Source organism: Neltuma alba, unplaced genomic scaffold (genome assembly GCF_004799145.2).
Source record: "Neltuma alba isolate B1F8T4 unplaced genomic scaffold, ASM479914v2 tig00003108_pilon, whole genome shotgun sequence".
In the NCBI taxonomy this organism is placed as follows: Eukaryota; Viridiplantae; Streptophyta; class Magnoliopsida; order Fabales; family Fabaceae; genus Neltuma; species Neltuma alba.
Genome location: NW_021633142.1, coordinates 29,246 through 54,016, shown reverse-complemented (window position 1 = coordinate 54,016; position 24,771 = coordinate 29,246). Strand labels below are relative to the sequence as shown.

Here is a 24,771-nt window from a genome sequence, read left to right as displayed (position 1 = left end):
ATATTCCAAGATTTTTACATAAAAAATGGGTTTTATTTTAATTAAATTGAAGGGCCTGGAAATAGCATGAAATTGGGCCTCCTCTAGGCCCAATGTGGGGCCCACTTATGGTTTAGGATGGCCCACAAACCAAATCACAATCCCAGACCTTTTTAAAACTTTATCGGTTATTATTTACTAGTAACATTCCATAATTTTTATAAGCCTTTAAAAATTTACTTCTCCTTATGAAAAATCTTCTTTTCATATAAGGATATGATCTGAAAATTTTTAGAATTTTTCTCCACCTCAAACTATTTATTTTGAATTTTCCCCAATTAGGCATTTATCGGTAAAATTGTAGGAAAATAAATTTTCTAAAATTAATTCCTGTGCTTCCAAGGCCTGAAATCAATTTTATAAATTCTCATAAATATTTAAATAATTAATAAATATTTCTCCCAGAATTATTGAGGCATGTAGCTATTTAAAATAATTATTTTCCTTTAATTTTTCATTGTTTTCCCGAAAAACCTCCATATTCGGAAAATTCCGTAATAATTCATTTTCATACTAATTTCACCTCTAGGGACTTCATTGAGGTTTCAAAACCTCTAATTCACCAATTTTCTAGATTTTTTCTCAAATTTTCCTATTTTGCCCTTCCTAGGTCGATAAATTTGAAAATATCGGTCCAGACCTTTTTTGGGTCTCACGTCATGCCTAGTTTTCTTAGCCAATCTTCTTTCCCTATTGGCTCTTAACCAAATTTTTCATTCCTTCTATCAGTGCTAGGTTTGGTGGGATGTGACAATCTCCTTGCCCTTCTCCTTTGGAGTTCCAACTCCTAGATAATTAATTAATTTAACATGAAAAGGGTGAGATTTTTAAAAAAATCCAAGTAGTAAGAACTACAATAATCATGCTAAACATGCAATGCAAGAATCCCATTTGTCACTAACTAAATATCATGCATACTTTTATGCTCATATGCCATGGAAAGGAAGCAAGTAAACACACTATTCAATCACTCAATATTGCATAGACCCAAGGCAAATTGTAACATCCCAAAATTTCTAATCCAGAAATAGGAAAATATGTCACACCCTGATATCTTTAACATGATTAATGAAAAAATTAGGATTGACCAAGGCTAGGTGAGATAAAAGACAGATAAACAGCGCAACAATTGAAGTGAAAACTAGAAGAGGACTAAATTGTTATTTTTGGAGTAAAGGGCATTTCGTAATTAGTGTCCAAAAATCCTAAAAATTTCTAGTAAATCATAGAAAATAGAATTAATGCCATAAAATGGTATTTGAGGTCTAAAAAAATAAGTACAGGTTGAAAATAATTTATTAAAAATTATTTTAATTATTAATATTTTGGCTAGATTAGGGAAAACTGGCCAATATCAATTATTAAAAATACCTAGAGATATCAAAAAATTATGAAAAATTAAAGGAAATTCATTTAAGAATTATGGAGATTTATAAAATTATTTCTAACTCTAAAAAATGGGGAGCTTAGCTTTAATTGAATTTAAAGCTAAATTAATATTAGTAGATTGTCTGTTTTTACGGAAACAACAATTTAAAGAGTTATAGGGGCAAAAAAATTATGAAATTAATTAGGAAAGTTCCCTTTACTAAGATATAATTAATGGTGAGTTGATATAAGAATTCTGAAATACTAAAATTTTTCAGCTATCAGATAAAATAAACCAATATTATATTAATATTCAGTAGACTGTTAGGACAACCAGGGTGGTAAAATTCTTGATAGAATGTCAAGAACACATGTCATGCCCAAATTGGCTAAGAAAGGGAAAACAAAAAGAAAAAGAAAAAGAAAAAACAGGAAATAATAAATCAAGTTATATTAAAATCTAATTAGGGTTAAATAAGATGATTATGGTTAAGTCATCTTCCATAAGATCTTCCACATGGCAAACATGGTTCATTGGATGGCTAGGATTCAACCATTTATCTTTGAAAAGTCAAAAGCTTCTAAAAGGGTAATTAGCTAAGTTAATTAAGAAATCAAGAGAGTTAACCTTGATTAAAGCCTAATTAATCTTAATGGATAAGAAGAGATGACATAAGCCCTAATGACTCACTATCCAAGTGTTAGCATATTAAGCCACATAACTTAAGATTTGTACATTTGGAAAGAGGTAAAAATTGGAAGGCCGAGATCAAGTCTTATGCAAGAAGGGCATACATGGAATTAATGAAATATGAAGCCTATAAATACCCCCCACATGTTCATTTTGTGCAAGGCCATTCAAGTAGGAAAATTCTTGCAAAATTTCATTTAGAGAGAGAAAGAGAAGAGTTCTAGTGAGAGGTGTAAGAATGGCTGAACACCCAAGAAGGGGGTGAATTGGGTGTTAGTTAAAATTAAAAACCTTTTCGCAATATAATGAAATTCATAAGAAATTCTGAGTAAGCATAATCACAGTAGTGAAATGGTTTAGCTGGAAATATAAAAAGGTAAGGGAAAAGAAGATGCAAACTGTGATTTATCCTAGTTCGATCCTCACTGACCTACGTCCAGTCCCCAGGCTCCCCCTGAGATTTTCAATCGACTATCTCCCTCAAGTTTAACATGGGTACTTGAGAACCACTACAACCACAAGTTTGATCTGGGCACTTGTGAAGCCACTTACAATTCTTAGACTAACCAGTCTATTCAATAGTAACCTCACACTGAGGTAAATACTCCCCCTTACTCACCGTAAGGATACAATCTAATAATGATAATGAAGATTGAATATTTCTTCTCTCAAAGAAGTGATAGACGAATCTTGAGCACGTTTGGGAACTCTCCTCTCTATCTTACGAATACATATGTTTTAGTCTATGAAGTACAGAGACAGAGAGTTTTCTCTCGGAGCTCTAAATGAGAATATATTGATTCGGCATTTTAGCATTTGATGTTGTAAGCTCAGACTCTTCTTTTTTTTTTTAATGCTCTTCTATTTATAGATGATGTTGGGTACTTGACCGTTGAGCATTTTCTTCCCGTTTAGCTTGAAGAATATGACCGTTGAAACTAGCTGTTGGAAGCTTCTGACAAAAGTCGATTCTTCACATCATAAATTCGTTGTGACTCTTTACCTAAAATAATCTTTCTCAGATCAAGTGATAAGTATCTGATAATCTTAGAAACAATAAGTTGGAAAACATGGAATCAATCATCAGATATTCAGATATTCAAAAAGTAAGATGAACTTACTTGATTGATGTCTTGATCAATAATCCTTTGATCGATCATATTACTGATTAATTATATAAAGAAAAGATATAGCAAATATATGCAATTATCGAATAGATTATGGATCATATGATGATCGAACAAATGATCGATAAATGACGAAGCATGTATGCAGCGAGCTTTAAATGGATTATGCAAGGATAATCTTTTTCAAGTTACATTTGCCTTCGTATCCTTTTAATAGAGAGTTATGTATAAAAAGAAGGCTGAGAAAAGCTTAAAGATACAAAGATAAAAGAGTTTGAAATCATAGTGAAATGTTGTTATGAAATGAACTTGTACAATGATCGAACAAGTGATCGAATACTTGTTGATCGATCAGGTTATCGATAAACAAGGTGTTATAGAACAGATTTTAAAGTAATAATTTTCGAACACATTATCGATAAATAGATGATGGATAACCTTGTCGATAAACAATAAGCAAAAATATATTCAGTGAAAGCACATGCTATGTAAGTTAATCGAATAGGTGATCGATTAAGTAATGATCGATCACCTATTTGATAAAGAGGTTTAATCCTGCATAGTCAAAGAACTGAATTATCGAGCATGTTATGTGAAAAACAAGGCAAACATGAAGTGTTGTGATTGATCATATTATTGATAATGTGATTATCGATTCGGTGATTGAAGAACCATAATTTAAAAGCGATGCCTTGATTATTGATCATGTGATCGATAATTTGCTGATCAATCAGGTGATCGATAAGCTACTGAAATAATTACTTGCACGCAGAGTTATGAAGCAATGTTCGATCATATTATCAATAAATGACTGATCGATAAATGGAGACTTAAGCAAAATATAGAATGAGTAGAACGCATTAGCATTTATCTATCTTCTCATCGATAATCTATTTATCGATTATGTTATCGATAAATTCCTTTTTATCTATAACATTAACCTTGTTTATCGATCAAGTGATCAATAAATATATTTATCCATAACGTTATCCGAAAATCATGTATCCAACAGGTTATTGATAAAAACCTTAATAATGCATATGAAGATAAAAGAGAAGAATTGAAAAAATAATACTGGGAACTCAATAAAGTGATCGAGTATGTAGTTGTTTCATTAGGCACGACTAATATCTAATAATAGCTTTTCATTTCTTTATTTCTTCTAGTGCTTTTACTCAATAACATGTTGCTCGACAGCTTAATCAATCAATGTAGAACTTCTGATCTTTGCCTCAATAAATTTGAATTCTGATTCAAGGAAAACGAAAGTCAACTTTGAGTGATCATAAATCTTCCAATTCAACTCCAAATTTTGCAAATGACCCATCCCCAGAAAGCTCTTTGAGTCTACTTTCTAATGCAACCAGAATCACCCAAAATTCATTGTAGTTGCAAAGTTATCTTCATTATAGTGACTGAAGGTCAGAATCAAGGCGTTAATCCTTACTGTAATGTTTCGAACAACATATCTCCCTCATATGAAACTCTTTGAAGCTACTTTTGGTGTCAATGAACCATGTTCTGAGTCTAGTCTCATATGAATCAAGTTTCACCTCAAACGGATTTGTGGTTTAAGAGATATTAGAGAAATACCGAACCTATGTCAGAACTAAACAAAGAACAGAGCAAACAGAGTATGTGTTTTATCGATAAGTGGATGATCGATCAAGTGATCGATAAATGCCCATGAAAATCACCTCTGAAGCTTATTTTCCATGTTTATATGAAGGGTGACTCAATATATGATTATATAACTTCCGGTTTGTGCATTTTAGCTTCCGATTGAGCCATTCAAACTTCAGATTGAGCATAGCAACCTTTAACATCACATCTATGAACTTGAATCTTGATATTTCCATTTGATCTTGCAAGTTCTTCTTTTCTCAATCTCTCTTATTCTTCTTCCTCTTGATCATTCTCCACAACTCAAAGTTCAACATAATAACTCCTTTCTTTTTTTGAGGAAACTACACAAAATATTAAGTATGATAGTTAGTCAAAATATGAGGTAAATAATTTATGCAAAATTTTTGCTCTATTATTTGACATCATCAAAACTAATCATATCTAACAAGAGGAAGTCACTTGGAAGCAAGGTAAGCTTCTATAACTCTTCTATTTCAAGTTATAATGGTGATATGTTGGTTTTATGCTATTTTGATGATGATGGAAAGTCATTTTCCTAAGGGGGAAGTACTGCCCAAATTTCATCAAAATGGATAGGAAGGGTTTAGGTTATGTATAATTAAGTTTAGGTATGGTTAAAGGTTAAGGATTAAGTGATTACATGTTAGTTTTGTTAAAAATCTTTTTTCCTATAATTACATATAGTGTTTGGTCAAGTCAAGTTCAATGGGAAGGGATTGGATTTCATTAAAACTAATATGATAAATGGATTCTACATGAAAAATTATTGGAAAGGCCCAAGAAAGTTAAAGAATTAAAGCTAGAAAAATAAACCCTAAAAGTCAAGAAAAAAGGGGTTTAAGGGGTTATGTTAAGTTATGGAGTTGAAGTAATGCTTAATGCTGTGTCATTGGTTGCCTAATAGGTAAGATCTAGTCAAGAGGAAAGAGTTCAAGAGGAAGGAAAGCATTCAAGGTAGCTTTGCAATCCATTATATTAGAGTGTCACTTTACTTTGTATGATTATGGCTATGTGTTTTGCTAAATTGTTATGCTATGAGGTGGATGAGAATATTATGTATGTGATACTACCTTCATGCAATTTATGCCTTAGCTTATGCTATATTGAGTGCTATGAATATTTATGATGATATGTCCTTGCCATAGCATGAACATAAAGTTAAAGTATGCATGAATGTAGCTTGATTTACAGTGTATTCCATGACCTTGATAATGTATGCAATTACTACTAAGATTCCCCAAGAATCTTACCCCCAATATTTAAACAAACCCTAGGGCCTTTAACATCCAAGGGCAAAGGAAGGGAGTTGGCTCTTACTTGAAGAGGTAGCAAGCCATAGTGACTTTATATGGCTTTGAACCTTTCTATATTTTGGAAGAACGTAATGATAAGCGTGCTATAAGTTTCCAATAGTATGATTAGGGTTAGAAGTATATAAGCATGATTAGAATAGTCCAAGCATGTTAGAAATAGCTAATATAGCTAATGAAAGTATGTTATGATGGTAAATGGTCAATTAAGTTAAATCACCCTTCCAAGAGGGTAAAAAGTCAACTAAAATGGATCAAAGTTTGACCAACGACCATTTGAGCAAACGAGTGAGTTAGGTTATGAAATTTGGTGAGCAAATAGTTCTAATTTTTCTCTTTAAAATGAGAGGTAGTTTGCCTGATTCTAATAACTGAGCAGAAAGTTATGCTTTTCCAAAATTAGGTAAAAATAAGATAAAAATCCAAAAATGACCAAATGAAAAAAAATAATTTTCAAAAAAAACTGGGATCAAATTTCAAGGCAAGCAGTCCAAAAACTATTTTTCCTCAAAATTTTATCCAAAGAGTTTTCCATAGAACTTGGAATCACTTGATTTTGATTTTTCTATAATTAGTTATGAATTTTCAAAGTTGTCACATTTTAGGATTACAATGAATAGTAATCCGAAAAGAAAATTTTCAAGCTTAATTTTTCCTAACTTGTAGTCTTGAAAAGTGATTCCAAATACTTCTGCAAGGCAAGTTAATTGGTACAAATATAAGGTGTTGCACAAATTATGCATAGAGTTAACCACATCATCATCTATCTTGCTCTACCACATCATGGCATAGAAAAGTCAAGTAACACATGACAAACAAGCAAAGCAAGTTAACAATCAAATTGCAAATTCATTGCTACCTCTTTGTAGTTCAAAGCTTTCAGCCTCTTTGACTCCTCTTTGTTCCCCCTTGTTTTCTTGCTCTATGCCTATCAATTCATGCATAAATATATGCCAAATTATCAACCATAATACATAAAATATTATTAGGTATCAAAATAACTCTATAATCCTCTTTTCTTTGAATTTTTGACTTTGATCTCCATCTTTGTTTTGATAAGTCTCAAGAGCTATTCCTACACAATTTTTCATTTAGAATTCAAATATCAACTTGATTTTATCAAAATCAAACTTCTTCCTATTGCATTGATCTTGGCTGAATAGTATGCATATTAGGGTAAGGATTTTTATTTTTGATTCCAATACTTTCAAACACTTTCCCTAGGTGTCTTCCCACACAAAAATGTTAGTGGCAGTTTCACCTAAAAGGGGGTGAATTAGGTGATATATAAAAATTTAACTTGATGAAATTATGTTGTGGCAATTATTGATTTTATGACACTTGATACGCTTTAACCAAATGCATAATAATATACCAATGTGAATATATACTTGTTTCTTCTCTTGGCATAATGCATGACATGATTTTATATGACTAGAGGATGTCTTGAAATTTTATAACATATCACATTATGCAATGCTTAATTAACATGATTATTATAGTTCATTGCTACTGAGATTTCCATGAAATCTCATTCCCTCCTATGTTAAATTATGAGGAATGGATCAAGCAAGGACAAAGGCAACAAATTGGTCTTGGGATAGTGAAATTATGTAACTCTTATGGCTATGTAATATTATGTTGCATATTATTGAACTTTGATGTGACTTTTGTAATAGATTATGAATGTGGTACACTTGAGATCATGTAATTATATTGTAGTATTTATGTTTATAAGTACTGGTCTAGTATGGTTGGATTGTGATATGAGAAAGGAAGAAGGAAAAATTCAAGGAATTATAATTAAGGGGATAGAAATACCCCAAAAAGGGACCTTTTTGTGGCACATAAAATAATGAGCAAATGAATGAATTTAGACCTTAAACTTGGCAGACTTATAGACCTTATTTTTAGCTTTAAACCAACTAGTAGATCATCAAATTTGGAGTTTCGTGCTAAGAGTTATGCCCTTCCAAAGTTCAGCTAAAATACTCAAAAATTAAAAAATGACCAAATAAACAGTACAACTTTGTGAATTTTCTGGCTCTATTTCATAATGATATGATACCAATGGTTATTTTTCCTTGAAATACTACATGACAAGCTTCAAGTAGAAATTGGAATTGCTCTATTTCAATTTTTCTATAATTAGTTATGAATTTTCAAAATTGGCAAAAATTTCAGTGAATAGTGAATAATAACTTGGAACCAAATTTTGAAATTTGAAATTTTCCTATCTTCAAGACTTAAACAATGGTTCCGAATGGTTCCAATTATCATATAATGGGGTAATAAATAAGATGTGATAGTTACTACTTCTTTGTGTGAAGAACATACTTCTCTTTCTAGTGCTAAGTTGGATGGTGAAATTGATTTTGATTTGAATGAATCTTTATCATGTTCTTGCAATGCTTACACTATATGCATGGATGGCATTGATAACAAGTATGATATACTTGTTGATGGCAAAAGAAGAACTTTGGTAAGGTGTGTGCTATCACATCTTACTTTTAGACCATATTTTATCCCAATTAGAACTATTTGGAACCATTTCTTATGGCTTTAGGATAGAAAAATTTTAACTTTAAAATTCAGTAAATTCGGGTTACTATTCATGTAACCCTAAACAAGGCCAAACTTTAAAAAATCATAACTAATTCTAATTTGCAATGTTTTGGAATGAGTGACAAATATATTCATTACACGTGATAGTTGTGTTTTTTTTTTTTGTAGTGTGATAGTTGTGTTTAACAAAACTTATTCGACTGTATATTTTACTAATTTGATCCTTGCATCGCACGGTTCATAAATGTTATTATTTATAAAATTAGAAAATTTGAATTTAAAATCATTCCATGCATTAATAATTATTTATATTTTAGAGTATAAAAAATTAGATGCACGGGAACCTATAATCTTGTCACATAACATAGGCAAATTAATTAGATATTGTGTAATGGTATCAGCTCATTATCGGCTGCTTAGAAAAATATTTCATTGGAGTAGAGATCATTGTAGGGACACATTGGATTGCATGTATTGATTCTAAATTTGATCATTACGCCATCTAATACATCACTACCATTCACTCTGTGCAGAAGATAATATCTAATGATGCTATGTTTCGTTATGGCTATTAACAAGAGTCAATGTCAAAGCATGATAAATATTGGATTGTATTTGCCTTGCCCAGTTTTCACATATGAACAGCTATATGTGGCCATATCATGCGTGCGATATAGAGAAGGTCTTGGTCCTTGATGATAATAAAAGTTCTATAGGAAAAACTTTTAATGTTGTCTAGGAATTTTTTTATAATCTACGAATTTGAAAGATTTATTGTGTTCAACCTGACATTTTATTTTCTATCAATTGCAAAGCTTTTTATTTGCTTCATATATACCCTCTGCATCGCACGGGCACCAGTTGTAACTAAACAACTTGTCAAATAGCGTCATAAAATGCTTATATGATAAAGCTTTTTTAAATTTACAATTTATATTTTGTTAAAGAATTGAAATCAAAAAAATTTTCATAATAAAGATACAATCAATTTACTGCATCATATATATCAATAAAAATAGTTCTGTAAAATCAATTAATGTCAATTCATTGTTATAATTAATGTTCTGCTTGAACGAAAAGAAAAGTTGAGAGGAAAGAAAATAGGAAGAGAGAAAATAAAGAGAAGGAAAAACTAGAGGGAAAATATTTTCATCCCTCTTGCTTGGATAAACAAGAAAAAATAGAGAGGAAAGAAAATTAATAAATATCCAAATGACTAAAATATCTTTATCAAAATATATCATATTTAAAATTAAATTAAATTAAATATTGCAATAGAAAAATTATACTAACATTGGCATCGTCAAATAATTAAAATCAAGTTATTTGGTTGATATATATTTTCAGATTATTATATTTTAAAGCCAAATCATTTAATAAAAATATTGTTTTAAGATAAAAAACTAAAAAATGAATAAATTTTTAAATATAATAAAAGAAAAAAATATGGAGAGTAAGAGATAGTAGGGATAGTCATGGAAATCTTGTTTTCCTTCCCAAATCCTCCATATATGGAGAGAAAATTTGAAGAGAAAATTGAGGCATGGGGTCCACTTTATTTTTTCTCCCATTTTTTCTTCCTCCCATATTTTTTCTCCTATCCAAGCAAGAGAAAAGTTGTTTTCCTTCATGTTTTCTTCTCTTGTTTTCTCTCCTCCTTAATTTTCTCTCAATCCAAGCAAAAAGTAAGGGTGCATACTTGTGTCCTGTTCCAGTAACCTGTCCCGATTCTAGTCCCAGTCATTTTGAAAACTTTTGGAATAGGACAAAAATGTCTCAAATGAGACGGGACACAGGATGGGAGTCCCATCCTGGTTCCGTCCCAATATATATTAATTTTATTAATTTATTTTATACTATTATTAATATAATAGTATTATAATTTTGATGATTATATTGTCTACAATTTACAAGTATTTTTGTTATAGGTTATATAATATTCTTTTGAGGATATCTTGAGTTTATATATTTTCTATCTTTAAAAAAAACATTTTTCTTGGTTAATTTTCCATTATTGTCAATTTTTAGCCAATTTTTATCTATTTTCTTTGTATAATTTTTATTGAGTTTTTATGCTCTAAATACATTCAATTTTGAAAAAAAAATTAGAAAAGAATTAACAAAAATAAACAGGACACCTCAATCCCTCCTAGTTATGTCCTGTCCTGGTTATATCCTGCCCCAAAAAAGATGGGACACCATTGGAATGGGATGAGAGTCCAATCCTGATTATTGAGATAAGACTGGGATCAGATTGTCTTAATCCCATCTTGTCCATGAACATCTCTGGTTATAATAGAGAAAGTTATATCCATATTATAATAATTAAACCTATTGAAAACAAACTTAATAAGGTCGTATGACTAAATTGTATTTATTTTTTTATAATATTAATTAGGAAGAATTAATGACAAGAACAAAGATAAAATAATACCTATTAAACAGAATCTTAAAAATCACAACTATTTAGAAGGACCGGATATTAAAATATAAATGTAAATATACTAAACTACTCATAACTAAATTCTCAAATTTCCTCTAATCACGTCTCATTGTTTTGAGAACCAACTACTATACATATTTTAATTTAATGATGGATTAAAAGTAAAAATTTATCATTGTAGGCAAAAAAATCAGTTGCACAAATTAGTTTTAAATTTTTTCCTCGATGCTATTTTTCATTTGTTATCAATTTTCATAATTTTTTTTTGTTTTTTCTTGATCTTGTTTTTGCGTGTGTTAACATAAATTATTGAGAATGCAAAATTTTAGATATAAAAATAAATATAAAAATTGTCATTTATTTAATTATTTTGTTATTTAAAAAATTAAAATTAACAAAAATTTACAAAAATTTTAATTGCACTGATTGAAATCAATTAAGATATATTTTTTGAATTTAAATATTTATAATATATGTACATATCGCACAACAATTTATAAAACAAGAAAGAGTAAAGAAAGAGATATTTGAAAAGACTGAGAACATTTTAATTGAAACTCAAGGAAAGGCAAAGATAAAAGGGGAAATCACAAATAAAGACCCTCGAATTAGCAAAATCACTCAATGGTCACCTGAATTTGCTAAATTATCATGAGGGACCCGGTCTCAAATGGCAAATAGCAAATGTTGGTGAAAAGACGAAATTGCCCCTCAGTCAATCTGATTCATTAATGAAGGCTGAGACAAACAAAGTGATCGTGGAGAGCTTGGAGGAGAAGATTGGTGGTGCACATGGTTGAGAATCAAGTAAGTAATGCTTGTAATGTTTCTAAGTATACTCTTCTTCTTCTCTACCCTGTAAGACCGAGGAATGTGATGTTGTTCTTGAATGTGGTGAGTGGCATTGTGGATTGTTGGGTGATAGGTATGGAGGGAGTGAGCGGTGGAGTTGATCATGGAATAATACTGTTTAAGGAGGGTTCGGTTGGGTTGAGATTCAAAATATTAGTCTTTGTAGTCAGATTGTTGACCTGTGATTTTCATGACGCAGGTTGCCACTGATCTCTGTTAGGAATATCACGAATGGGAGAGTGGGGGAGGGGAAATGGAAGGAGGTAATAATTAGTAGTTTGAGTATGAAGTTAACGGTGGTGCAGTGGGGGGAGAGGAGTAAAGATCTTGTCATTTAGAATGTCCAACTTGTAAAACCCTAATGTCAAGTGGGGAAGAGAAGAGTTAGTTGGTCTTGATTTGTAAATGCAAATTTGATTGAATAAAAGTATAGTGAAGCTAATATATTTTTTTATATGTAAATTGTTGTTCCAGGTTAGGATGACAAAATGAACTGTTACAATGGGTCAAGCTGTTGGAAGGAATTGTTTTGTTTTTTCCATGTTGGTGGGTATTTTGAAAGAAACAGTGAAGGTGAAGTTAAATACGGGGGAGGGAGTGTGAGAGCAAGCAGCATAAAAGAAGGGATAACACTGGAGGAATTAAGAGGAACAATATCACAGTTGGTACACAATGATGCTAAAGGGTGCGAAATTAAGTACACGGTTAAGTTTGCTGAGGGCACACTGGTTGATCTTTATGATGAAGGTGATATTTGCAATATGTTTAGATATAACGATAGCAGTGCTCATTTGTATGTAGCAGCGAAAGGGAACCAGAAGGAAGGTGGAGCAGTGAATGATGGAGAAATGTAAGTGGTTAAAGTTTTGCAGTTGATAGTTATTGTTCGGTAATGGATTATTGTTAATACCCAAAGAAATGTTGTTATCATGTGCACTGCGCAGCAGTAGAAAGTTGTTATTTGGTAATGAATTGTTGTTAATTTTGATATAAATCTTGTAATTAAGGTAATGAAGTTGCGATTGGAAGTTGTAATTTGGTAATGAGTTGTTACTAATTTCCATTCAAATGTTGTTATATTGCTTAGTTTGTTACAGTAGTAAGTTGTTATTTTATAATGCATTGTTGATATTTCCCATACAAATCTTGTTATTATGCTAACTTTGTTACAGTAGAATGTTGTTATTTGCTAATGTGTTGTTGCTAATTTCTATTCGAACGTTGTTATTATGGGTGTAGGGGTGAGAATTTGTTTGGGCTGTCGGGAGAAATGACTGAAGGTGTGGTGAACCTTGGTGATAACTATGAACCACTCATTGTTGACTATGGTGCTGAATGCCTAACGTATGAAGGAGGGGGTTTAAGTCAGACAAACTTCAGTGACGGTTCAGGGAGTGAAGGGACATTGAGGGGTAATTTGAATTGCATGAAATGGGTTGGAGTTTTTGCAGGGGTGGGGCAATATATTCCACATGCCCAAGCTTTTAGGGAGGCTGTGTACAGGTTTAGTATTGCACAGAAGTTTGCAACGACATATGTGAGAAACAGTAGGGAGAAGATGAATGTGAGGTGTAAAGTGGAAGGGTGTCCATGGAAGATTTGTGCAAATGCTGTTGGGAGGGATACTCTTTTATTACGCGTGACCACATTCGTTAATGAACACATTCATTCAGCGCAAGATAACCTAGATGTCACTTTTGCTGGCAATGCTGCGTTGACGTCATCAATAATACTTGAGGAGATAAGGAACCACACCGAAAAGCGTCCTACTGAAATAAGGAAGACACTGGAAAGGGAATATGGTGTGAGGCTAACATATGCTCAAGCTTACAGAGCAAAGGAAAAGGCCATGGAACACATACATGGGAAACCGGAAGAATCCTATATGTTCATACCATGGATATGCCAAAGATTAAAGGAAACTGATGATAAAACAGTTGCTGAATGGGCTTCCATTGGTAATACATTTGAGCGGGTTTTCATTGCATATGGTTCGTGTATTGAGGGTTTTTTGAGTGGTGCAAGGGCTATATTATATGTTGATGGAACTCATTTAAGTGGTCCATATAAGGGGACACTACTCTCAGCGTCGGGATATGATGCAGATAATGACTTGTTGCCTTTTGCAATAGCAGTGGTGAAATCAGAGAACCTTGATGACTGGACTTGGTTTCTGTTCAAAATCAAAGAAATTGTTGGTTCGGTGCAGGTGACAATTGTGTCAGACCGACACAATGCCATAATAGGAGCTGTCCAAGCAATATTTGGAGGTGAAAGACATGCGTATTGTTATAGGCATGTGAAGGAAAACTTCAGCGCTGAACAAGTAAAAGTAAACAGAGGTAAAAGGACAAGCCAATGGTCAAAAGAAGATGCATTAAAGGTTCTTGATAGAGTTGCTTATGCAAGGGTTGATAGTGACTTTGATAATGCAATGGCAGAGCTGAGAACTATGTCTCCTGAGTTACATGATTGGGTTATCAATCAAGGTGATGTGAATAGGTGGGCAATGAGCAAGTTTCCATTTAAAAGATGGGACAATATAACAACCAATATAGCTGAGTCTTTCAATTCTTGGATGGTGAAGGAGAGAAAGCATAATGTGGCGCAAATGATCCATGAGCATCGGGAGAAAGTAGCAAGGAAGATGCATGCATCATATATGTGTATGAGTAAGTGGAGGAATTGTGTTGGGCCAAAAACCGAGGCAAAGGTTCTGGAGAATGTGTATTTCAGTAGGTATATGAGTTGTGACAATTATGGAGGCGGAAGACTGTGTGTACATACATCTCGTGGAGATCAAAGAGTAGACCTTGGTCTACACCAATGTAGTTGTCTTGGTTGGCAAATGTCAGGAATTCCATGCTGCCATGCTTGTGCAGCCATTAAGACTGTGGGGGGAAATGTATATGAATATGTTGAAGATTGTTACAAAATTTCAGCACAGGAGAAAATATATGGCAGGAGCATGGTTCCAGTGGTAACAATCGATATGCCTAACCCAAATGACTATAGGTTTGAGAATCTTGTTGAACAAACCTTGCTTTTACCACCAAATACAAGTAGGCCTCCTGGAAGACCAAGGACTAAACGGCAGGAATCACAATTCCAGAACAAAAAAGTCTACCATTGCACCAGATGCCACCAACCTGGACACACAAGGAGGAGTTGCAAAAATCCCAACCCATTTTGAAGTTCATTTCTACAAGCGACAACTAATTTTTTGGTGTATATACGCTCCACTCTTCTTAATTTTTTTGGGAGAAGGGTGTTGCTAGTTGCATAGCTACACAGCTATTTTTGCAAGTAATATGTTTGCTGACAAGGAAAAAAGAAGTCAACGACGTTGTGAATGTCTTTTTGTTATTGACTATTGCAAAATCTGGTTGTTGTAAACGGACCTCTTACTTTTTGCTAAATGACATTGTATTGCTGTAAATTCCCTTGCTTGTATTGTAAATGCAGACTGCTTACTTGTTATATCAGCAAATAGAGGTTGCTGTCAAACCACATGTGCTTTGTGGTTATTTGACTTAGTATTGCTGTAAACTCCCTTGCTTGTATTGTAAATGCAGACTGCTTACTTGTTATATCAGCAAATAGAGGTTGCTGTCAAACCACATGTGCTTTGTGGTTATTTGACTTAGTATTGCTGTAAACTCCCTTGCTTGATTTGTAAATGCAGACTGCTTACTTGTTATATCAGCAAATAGAGGTTGCTGTCAAACCACCTGTGCTTTGTGGTTATTTGGCATACTGATATTGCCAATTGGTTAACAAAACTTGTTATTTCGCAAAGTGAAGTTGTCACTGGGTAAACAAAAGTGGAAAGACTGTCATTTAAACAGGAAAAAAATGAACTTCGCCGCTTCCACTTCCGAAGTTGTTATTTCGCAAAGTGAAGTTGTCACTGGGTAAACAAAAGTGGAAAGACTGTCATTTAAACAGGAAAAAAATGAACTTCGCCGATTCCACTTCCGAAGTTGTTATTTCGCAAAGTGAAGTTGTCACTGGGTAAACAAAAGTGGAAAGACTGTCATTTAAACAGGAAAAAAATGAACTTCGCCGCTTCCACTTCCGAAGTTGTTATTTCGAAAAGTGAAGTTGTCACTGGGTAAACAAAAGTGGAAAGACTGTCATTTAAACAGGAAAAAAATGAACTTCGCCGATTCCACTTCCGAAGTTGTTATTTCGTAAAGTGAAGTTGTCACTGGGTAAACAAAAGTGGAAAGGATGTCATTTAAAGAGGAAAAAAATGAACTTCGCCGCTTCCACTTCCGAAGTTGTTATTTCGCAAAGTGAAGTTGTCACTGGGTAAACAAAAGTGGAAAGGATGTCATTTAAACAGGGAAAAAATGAACTTCGCCGCTTCCACTTCCGAAGTTGTTATTTCGCAAAGTGAAGTTGTCACTCGTCAAACAATAGTAGAAATACTGTAACTTCATTCGAAAAAATTGAACTTCATGTATCGCTTAACCGGAGTTGTTATTTAGCATACTGAAGTTGTCAGATGTTAAACAAAAGTGGAAATAGTGTCATTTCATAAAAAAAAGGTTCTTCATATATTGCTTAATGGACTTGTTAATTGGCATATTGATGTTGTCATACGTTAAAGACAAGTGGAAATCGCATCACTTGAACACAATTTCAATGATGTCAATAAAAATGTCATTTCACCATTACTAATTGTCATAACTGGGTAGCAGTTAGGCCAGACAATAAGTTCACTACACATAATGATAACGCAGTAACATTATCTACAGTCAATGTCCTTCATGGCCCAAATTCTTTTTCTATAGGGACTTTCTCCTCCTTTTGGACGTTCGCCCCTTCTGTGGATGTGGAATAAGATTCAGCGCATCCTCACGGCATTCATTGTTATCATGGTTCACCAGCCACCACATTAGATCACGCCGAAAAGCTGCCACATCTCCCTGCAAAACAGATTCAACAGCAAGTTAATCTTACTTTGCCCCTTTACCAGTCACAACAATTAAGCAAACCACATCACCTGGGTGTATTCTAGTGGAAGATTGGGTTCCCATCTGCTGAGCCATATTAGGACATGCACCCCACAGTCCCTCCTAGGAACAACACCACCATCACAGTTTAACAATTCGAGAATAAATATAGGAAATCAGCAAATTACATGTGCAGTGTATGTATACTCACAAATTACTCTGTTGAGGTACATCAGGCCGCACAATTTCCAAATTTGGCATTTTCTCAGTCAAATCTGGCCTAACCATGCCAATAATGTCGTGGAACCTTTCTCTCTACACATATATCAGATATTCATCAACATCACTATAATTTCAGACAATAATAATACAATGTAATATGCCCAGGTGATTCTTACACATCCTGCTATGGCCATTTCCTGAGGGTCATAGGTGACTGCTTGCTTCTTCTTAGTTGTGGTCTTCTTAGACTGAACAGTTCCTCGCATGGAATCCAGGACATAGAACTTCATGGTGTTGGGTTCAAGGGCAAAGCAAAACCAGTGCTCACCAACAAGTGCAGGACCCATAACCAAGTCACAGTCACCTATGTTGTACCCGACAAATTGAGGAATTATTTGTCGTGCATGGTAGTTAGGGTCCCACCGAGCTGGGTCACGGATCATTAACTCCTAATAAAGAACACAAATTGATTTTGTCAGTTTGCAATTAGTTTCTTTAGACGGTTATTTGCCTTAACAGTGTTGTTACTTTATATACTACACTTGTCATTTGCCTTTGAGGACTTGTAATTTTCATATACAAACTTATCATTTCACAAACTAATGAAGAAACCTCACCATGAAGTCCGCATCAAAAATATGCCTCCTTACACGCCCTTCCACAGCCTGTTGCTCATCCACCACGGCCTTACAAACTAATGACATGACCCTGTTACTAACTCTGTTATTTCCCCCAAGAGAATGCAGCAAGCGTCGGGTAATATCTTCATCATACATTTTAATCAAAGGACTGACAATGGTTGAAGTGAGTTAGCATATGGGTTATGTTAACAAGTGATAACAAAACCCCATCACAAAAGCTGAGTATCACAATACTTACTAGTCGCCTTCATCACCTTTCACACTTCGGCTGACAATGGTGAAGAAAATGTCTTTATCCTCTGCAGGCCTCTTCAACCTTGTTTGTGCCTTCAACTCCAACCAAGGAGACTTAATTTTGTTGAAGCGAACCCTGCTAGATCTCCTTACTTGTTGTGCCTGCACACCTTCAGCTGCTGTCAAAGGTTCCACCCTGATGGGGGTTTGCCTCTCAACAGGGTCAACATATTTGACAATTGCTAGGGGGGATATAGTGACGGCTCTGTCACCCTCCGCATCATCACCTTCAACATTAGATGACAGGTTTATGGGGGTAGTAGGCGTGGGTATGTCACCCTCCATTTCATCATTGTCCTTCTGTGCACTCTGTCCCTCATCCTTGTCCTGACTATCTTCATCATTCTCTCCATCATCCTTTTCCTTGCCTTCCTCCTCACTTGTCCCATCATCACTCCCCCTGTCACCTTTCTCCTTGTCCTCCTCCTCCTCCTCTCTTGTCTCATCATCACTCCCCTCGTCATCTTTCTCCTTCTCCTCACTACTCTCACCATCACTCCCTCCATCATTCTTCTGCACAGCTTCACTAGTCTCACCAGCATGCTGTCTCTCCTCTTCATCGTCATCTTCAGACCCACTAACAATTGATGCGAGTGTCTCAGCAGGAGCCTTTCCTTTTCTCTTCCCATCTGCCTCTCTTGGAATGTGCACCTTCAACAGCTCCTCATCTACCATATTCATCAGCCTCTGATGGCTTTCTTCTATCCTCTTCATTAATCGTGCACGCAACTGCTTCAGCTCCTGCATGACAATGGCGTTTATCAATTTACTAGCAACATAATTATACCACATCATGATCTCACTATTGCAGATGACAAGCTCACTTTACCCAATGACAAGTTAAATATTATAAATAACAACTTCAGTATATGAAATTACAAGCTTACTACACTATAACAAATTACAACCTCTCCCTATTGCGAATAACAAGTTCATCAGTAGTATAAATAACAACTTTGGTATGTCAGATAACAACTTTACTATATCAAATGACTAGTTCAGTTTAGCCAATCACAACTAATAAATTATAATTAGCAACTTCGATACATCAAATAACAACTACATTGTAACAAATGACAGGTTCACTTGATCCCATCACAACTCAGGCATAATCAATAACAACTTTATCAAATAACAACCCAAACCTGAACTTTACCGAATGACAAGTTCACATTACCCAATCACAACTTTGGTACCGTTTTTAACAGGTTAAGTTTATCAAGTAACAATGACAACTATAACAAATGACAACTTCACTAAACCTAATCACAACATAAGTTTTATATATACCAAGTCAATTTATCAAATGACAACGTAACTATCACAAACAAGAAGTTCACCAAGAATATCACTCTACCAAAGATATACATACCGGGTCCAGAGAATCAACATTTATCCTCTCGTCTTTGCCAAACACAACATCACTCCCTTTCTCACCATACAACAGCCCCCTAACGCTCTTCCTCTCAGTATTGGCCAATTCTTTGATCTTCTCATCTGTCCAGTATTGGATAGCACTGGTGGAGCCTCGCTGTGAACCTTGAATAAGGTTAAAATGCTCACCGAAAAAAAGCTGCAACACCACATATCATCACCAATTACATTGTTCATATTGCCAATAAAGTATTGCACAGTGAGAAACAAAATAGTCATACCAAAAGCAAGTATACGCAGCCACCAACAGTACTGCTCCCCTGCCCATCATTACCCTGTCTATACAGCTTCACAAAGTCAGCCATTTCTTTCCATAGGTCCTCCATAACATGTGTTGCCCAATCATACTTTCCAAAGTCATCCATCGTGGAACGCATGACTCTCACTAGCCGCTCACTCACTTCTGAGCTAGATGACGGACATAGAAAGGTACCCAGCGTGTATAGGACAAACAAGAATTCAAATCTGTGATCTTCCTCCCCAGAAATAATGTCATCTAGTATTTTGCTGAATGGCACTCTCCGATACTGATTCTTCAAGTTCTTGTACATTTCATCATCCTCCGAAACTTCAATTTTAATCTTCTCCCCACCATGGCGTATTCCTAGGAGCTTGTCAACATGTTTTGCTCCTATTTCCTCAGTTTTCCCCCGTATTGTAAATTGATGTGTTGGTGGGTCATATGATCTTAGCATAGTCACAAGGAGATCGCGGGGAAGTCTCTTCAATCCAACCTTCAACAAGCTTCCAAATCCTATCCTCTCCACCCTATCCCTTAACTCATCATTATTATTCACAAAGTGCAGTAATTTCTTAAAACCTTTCAAGGACACTCGGGTTAAAAATGATGGTACATATTTCTTTTTCTTCTCCTCTTCAATCTTTTCTGGCCTTCTTTTCTTCGCCTCCTCTGTGTACCTCTTCCTCTCCTCATCAGACAAAGCTCTCCATGCCTTTGACACAGCGTCTCTTTTTTGTTTGCCTCTGATATCACTATCACCTAATGTTGCCAAATACTCCCTTCTGAATAGCAACCAGCCATTGTGTGCCGGCTTTGATCTGGAGGCTCCCTCAGATGCCATGTCCTTTTTCCTGCAAAATATTAAACATACAATAGTTCACTAACACAACTTATTAACTGACTAACAACAATTCTGTCAATACTCATTCTGTCAATCAAACGCCTATGATAAACTTGTTATTCTCTCTACAAAAGTTGTCAATTCTTTAAGCTCAACTTGTTATTCCCACATACTTATCATAATTGTTATTTCTGATCATACACTAGTAGTTTAACTTGTCATTTGAAATGATAAACTTGTCTTATTGTCATACTCAGCTTTGTTATTCAAACAAGTCATTTCCTATTATCAAATTCTTACTTCGCATACAAATCTTGTCATTCACTGTTATAACCTTGTTATTTCCCATTACCAACTTGTCAGTTTCGCATTGACATCTTCTTATTCCCAATTAATCAACTTGTCATTTCCTATTCTTAAATTATCATTTTCGTTACAGAACTTATCAAATCCCACCGTCCACCTTCTCATTTATAACAAAACACACTTAGTACCTCTTCAATTAAATTTACCCTTGACTATATCCTATGTCGTTATTTTCCCTACTATTATTGTCATCTACGAAACTGATATTGTCATTCCCTCCCCACATAAATACCATTCCCATAGGTTATTTAACAGAAAAAACCTATATTTTTCTGTTAAATAACATTCTTCATCACTCAATCAAAATTTGGGTACTTCTACTTTCCTACCCTAAACTCTTTTACTCTCACCAATCATTCGCACATTCTTGCAGCAACCAATCCAAACAAAATTAGCCAACAAACTTACTACAATCAGTCGCCCAACGTAGCTGCTAACTCTGATCACCTAACGCGATTGCTGCCGCACTATTCAGCGATGCCTTCGACTTCTCTGAACCCTTCCACAATGTCGATAAACCACTGCTTTGTTCACCTCTGTCACAGCAAATATGCTCTTCACCGTCTCAACACTCCTCTCCACACTACTCTTACGGCAAAATGGCAGTACGCAGGTGCGCGAAAATGGAGACAATAGGGAGAATGTAGAGAACAGTGGGAAGTTGTCGATAGTGGGGGGACTACGTGCCGCGGGTTCAGCAGGTTCAAATCACTGAGGGGCAATTTCGTCTTTTCACCAACATTTGCTATTTGCCATTTGAGACCGGGTCCCTCATGATAATTTAGCAAATTCAGGTGACCATTGAGTGATTTTGCTAATTCGAGGGTCTTTATTTGTGATTTCCCCAAGATAAAAAGGAAATAAATAATTTCATTTCATTCTGTGTTTAAGTTTATAAGATATTTGGAATTAATAATAAATGATTCTAATTTGATTTTAATAAATTTTGTTGCAAATCTTGATAAGAAAAAGATTATAAAATTTTTTAATAAAAATAAAGGAAATTATTAAAAAAATTCAATGGAAGGTTTGATTGGAGAAAATATAGGAGTTTAGTTAAGGGAAATAATTAGGCATTTTTAAATTTATATTTTAGTGTTTGGTCTGTTAGAATTAGTTATACAATTTTAAGATCCTTTCCAATAAATATTATTTTTTTTCTAGGTCTTTGTTCCTAATTTTTCCTATTAATTAAAGAAGAGGAAAGAAAATCATTGTAGCCAAATCAATTCTTAAAATATTACTGACAAAAAAAAATCTTAAAATATCCCTTCGATACTCATCATAAAATTGTATTACAAAATATATGAAAGAAGGCTGGCTAACACAGAATTAAAGTCTTATAACTCCATTGTGCAATTCTAATAGCATCTACCTAGGTTAATTTTTTTGATCTCCACATCTTCCATCTTCTAATTACATAACCAACAAAATTGACCAAAGCAGTCAAGATAAAAAAAATAGGAAATTGAAAAATTTGCCGCCCAATAATTGCTTCATATGTAGCCACATCAAGGCGAAGGTAAGATAATATAAGGCTACTATGAAAATAAACATGATAAATCCCTAAGGGCTTCCTTCCCCACTGAGTAGATGCGCATTCCAAGACCATACTTGACAGAACTACCCAACTAAAAAAATGTGATTTAGAACTCCATTAAAAGGGTATTTAAAAGCCTCCAAAATGTTCAGAATGTCGTTGCAGAGCGTGTAAATCATCTCACCCCATTCTCGAAGACTATTGCGCCAATGTTGAGGCAAATTCCATTTAACCAGAATTGCGGTGAAACCCAATTCTAATACCCAGCAGAGTATACACATCACAATGGCATTCCACTGATTTCTATCTGAAAAACAAATAGTTAAATAAGCACAATACAATTAGTAATTAAAAAAAGAAGTAGCAGCAGCAGCATAATAATAACGACAATAGTTTTCAGAGAAAAGCAACATAATAAGAATAAGAATAAGAATACCATCTGATGTGCTAATGATAACGTAGAACCCCATAACAACAAATGGAAGTAGGGTAAAGACACAGTATATAAGATCGTAATGCCTGAAACAAATAAGCATAACATTAACAATCAAATAAAGCATGAATGATTTGTTTAAATACTTTTTCATTCAAAATGTATCTTAAGACGTTAACATAAAATGTTAAAACATAAAAAAAAAATTAAAAAAACCTTACCCCATAATAAATTGATCATGAGGAGGAGGATGCACAGGGGGAGCCGCTTGTTCAGTATTCGTTGCATCCCTGATACGCATAACAAACAAATAAAATTTAAAAACAAAGTTAAAAAACATGTATATTATATGTAGCATTAAAATGGTTATCTTTAGAGAGAAATAGAATTGTCTATTTACAAACTATAAATAAATTGTCCAGTTGACAGAAAGAGGGAAAAATAACCTCGACCCATATGATTTAACTAGAAAAAATAAATAGTCAAAATTACACACCCTTGCTGCTGTGGCCGTTGCACCAGTAATTGGATTTCACCCTTTTCGGCAGATGCTGTCTCACGCTCTTGGGAAGAAATTGTTGGTTCATCCAGCAAAAGTTTAAAAGAACCAGAGAAGAGACTTTGCCCGGAAGTTCCCTCCTCCGGCGGCATCATCATCTTACCCTTACCCTTGTCCATCTCTAACTTATGCTCATCCTTTGGTTCCATCTCACTGAATGATCATGTAAATATGTAATACAAATTAAACAAATCATGAACAAATGCATGCACATACAATTACATACATTAGCAATGCCACAACAGCAACATTGGATGTGGGGTCGACACCCGCATACCCCACACATAGCAGAAGGTGGTTATATATATATATATATATATATATATATGTTATAATGAAACTGTTAATTAACGTAAAATGCAAGACATAGCAGAATCATCATACACCCCTCCCATTTTAAGCTTTTGATGATGAATGAAATATCTAAATAACTAAATGTGTAATGCCTCAACCAAAAATAAAAACTCTTCTAATTCTTCTACCTTTTGGCTGAAAATTTCTAAGCATATTACCTCTTATCTGCACACAGTAATGCTTCAAACATATGCATATTGTATGTGGGGTGATGTGCGTATGCATGTGAGGCATTTAAATCATTAAAAACAAAAAAGGAAATGTGCGTCAGGTATTCAGGTTGGGACTGGCGGGGTAAATTAATAAGATAAGATAGGACTCATGTAATATTTTAATTTTTGGGAATCAAGACAAACAGCCCGTACCCTATATCTGAGTCAAGCAGCTCCATAATGGAAGGAAGCGGAGAACTAAAAAAGATGATCCCTTCAGCGGTGTTGAGAGCAGTTTTAGCAAGCAAGTGTGCAGCTCCATTGGCCTCACGCCGGCACCATTCGATCTTAGCATGCCAGTCCCTCTCAAGCCAGTGCCTAATCAGATACAAAAGCTCAGCTTCTTGGTGATCTTCATTCCAACCCGAGAGTAAAAGGTTGACTAGGTTGACTACTTCCCAGCAATCCGTCTCGACTACCACTCTTCTCCAATGCATATCCCAGGCTCTTTTCAAACCCCAGAACACACCCCACACCTCTGCATGCAGGCCGGAACCTCTGCCTATCTGAAACATGAAGCCATCTAAAAACCTTCCATTGTGATCCCGACCGAGACCCCCACAAGATGTTAGTTCACCATTAGCTGAATGAGCCCCGTCGACGTTCACCTTAACCCAACCGACATAAGGTG

At 34.5% G+C, this 24,771-nt stretch overlaps 1 protein-coding gene across 1 annotated transcript; it reads left to right on the top strand.

Moving 5' to 3' along the window:
- Window positions 1-11,921: 11,921 nt before the first annotated feature.
- LOC114740315 (uncharacterized) lies at window positions 11,922-15,802 on the top strand. Its single transcript, XM_028928439.1, has 7 exons — window positions 11,922-11,985; window positions 12,116-12,158; window positions 12,242-12,305; window positions 12,522-12,892; window positions 13,282-15,163; window positions 15,508-15,555; window positions 15,728-15,802. Exons 1-7 carry the CDS (start codon window positions 11,922-11,924, stop codon window positions 15,800-15,802), a joined length of 2,547 nt encoding a protein of 848 aa, XP_028784272.1.
- The last annotated feature ends 8,969 nt before the right edge of the window (window positions 15,803-24,771 follow it).

Bases quoted from the DNA above. Each gene is read 5' to 3' on its own strand.
- LOC114740315 (XM_028928439.1), top strand. From the start codon at position 11,922: ATGAAGGCTGAGACAAACAAAGTGATCGTGGAGAGCTTGGAGGAGAAG. The intron at 12,306-12,521 runs GTAATAATTAGT...GTTCCAGGTTAG, and splicing joins GGGAGGGGAAATGGAAGGAG to GATGACAAAATGAACTGTTA. The intron at 15,164-15,507 runs GTCTACCATTGC...TTGTAAATGCAG, and splicing joins CACAATTCCAGAACAAAAAA to ACTGCTTACTTGTTATATCA.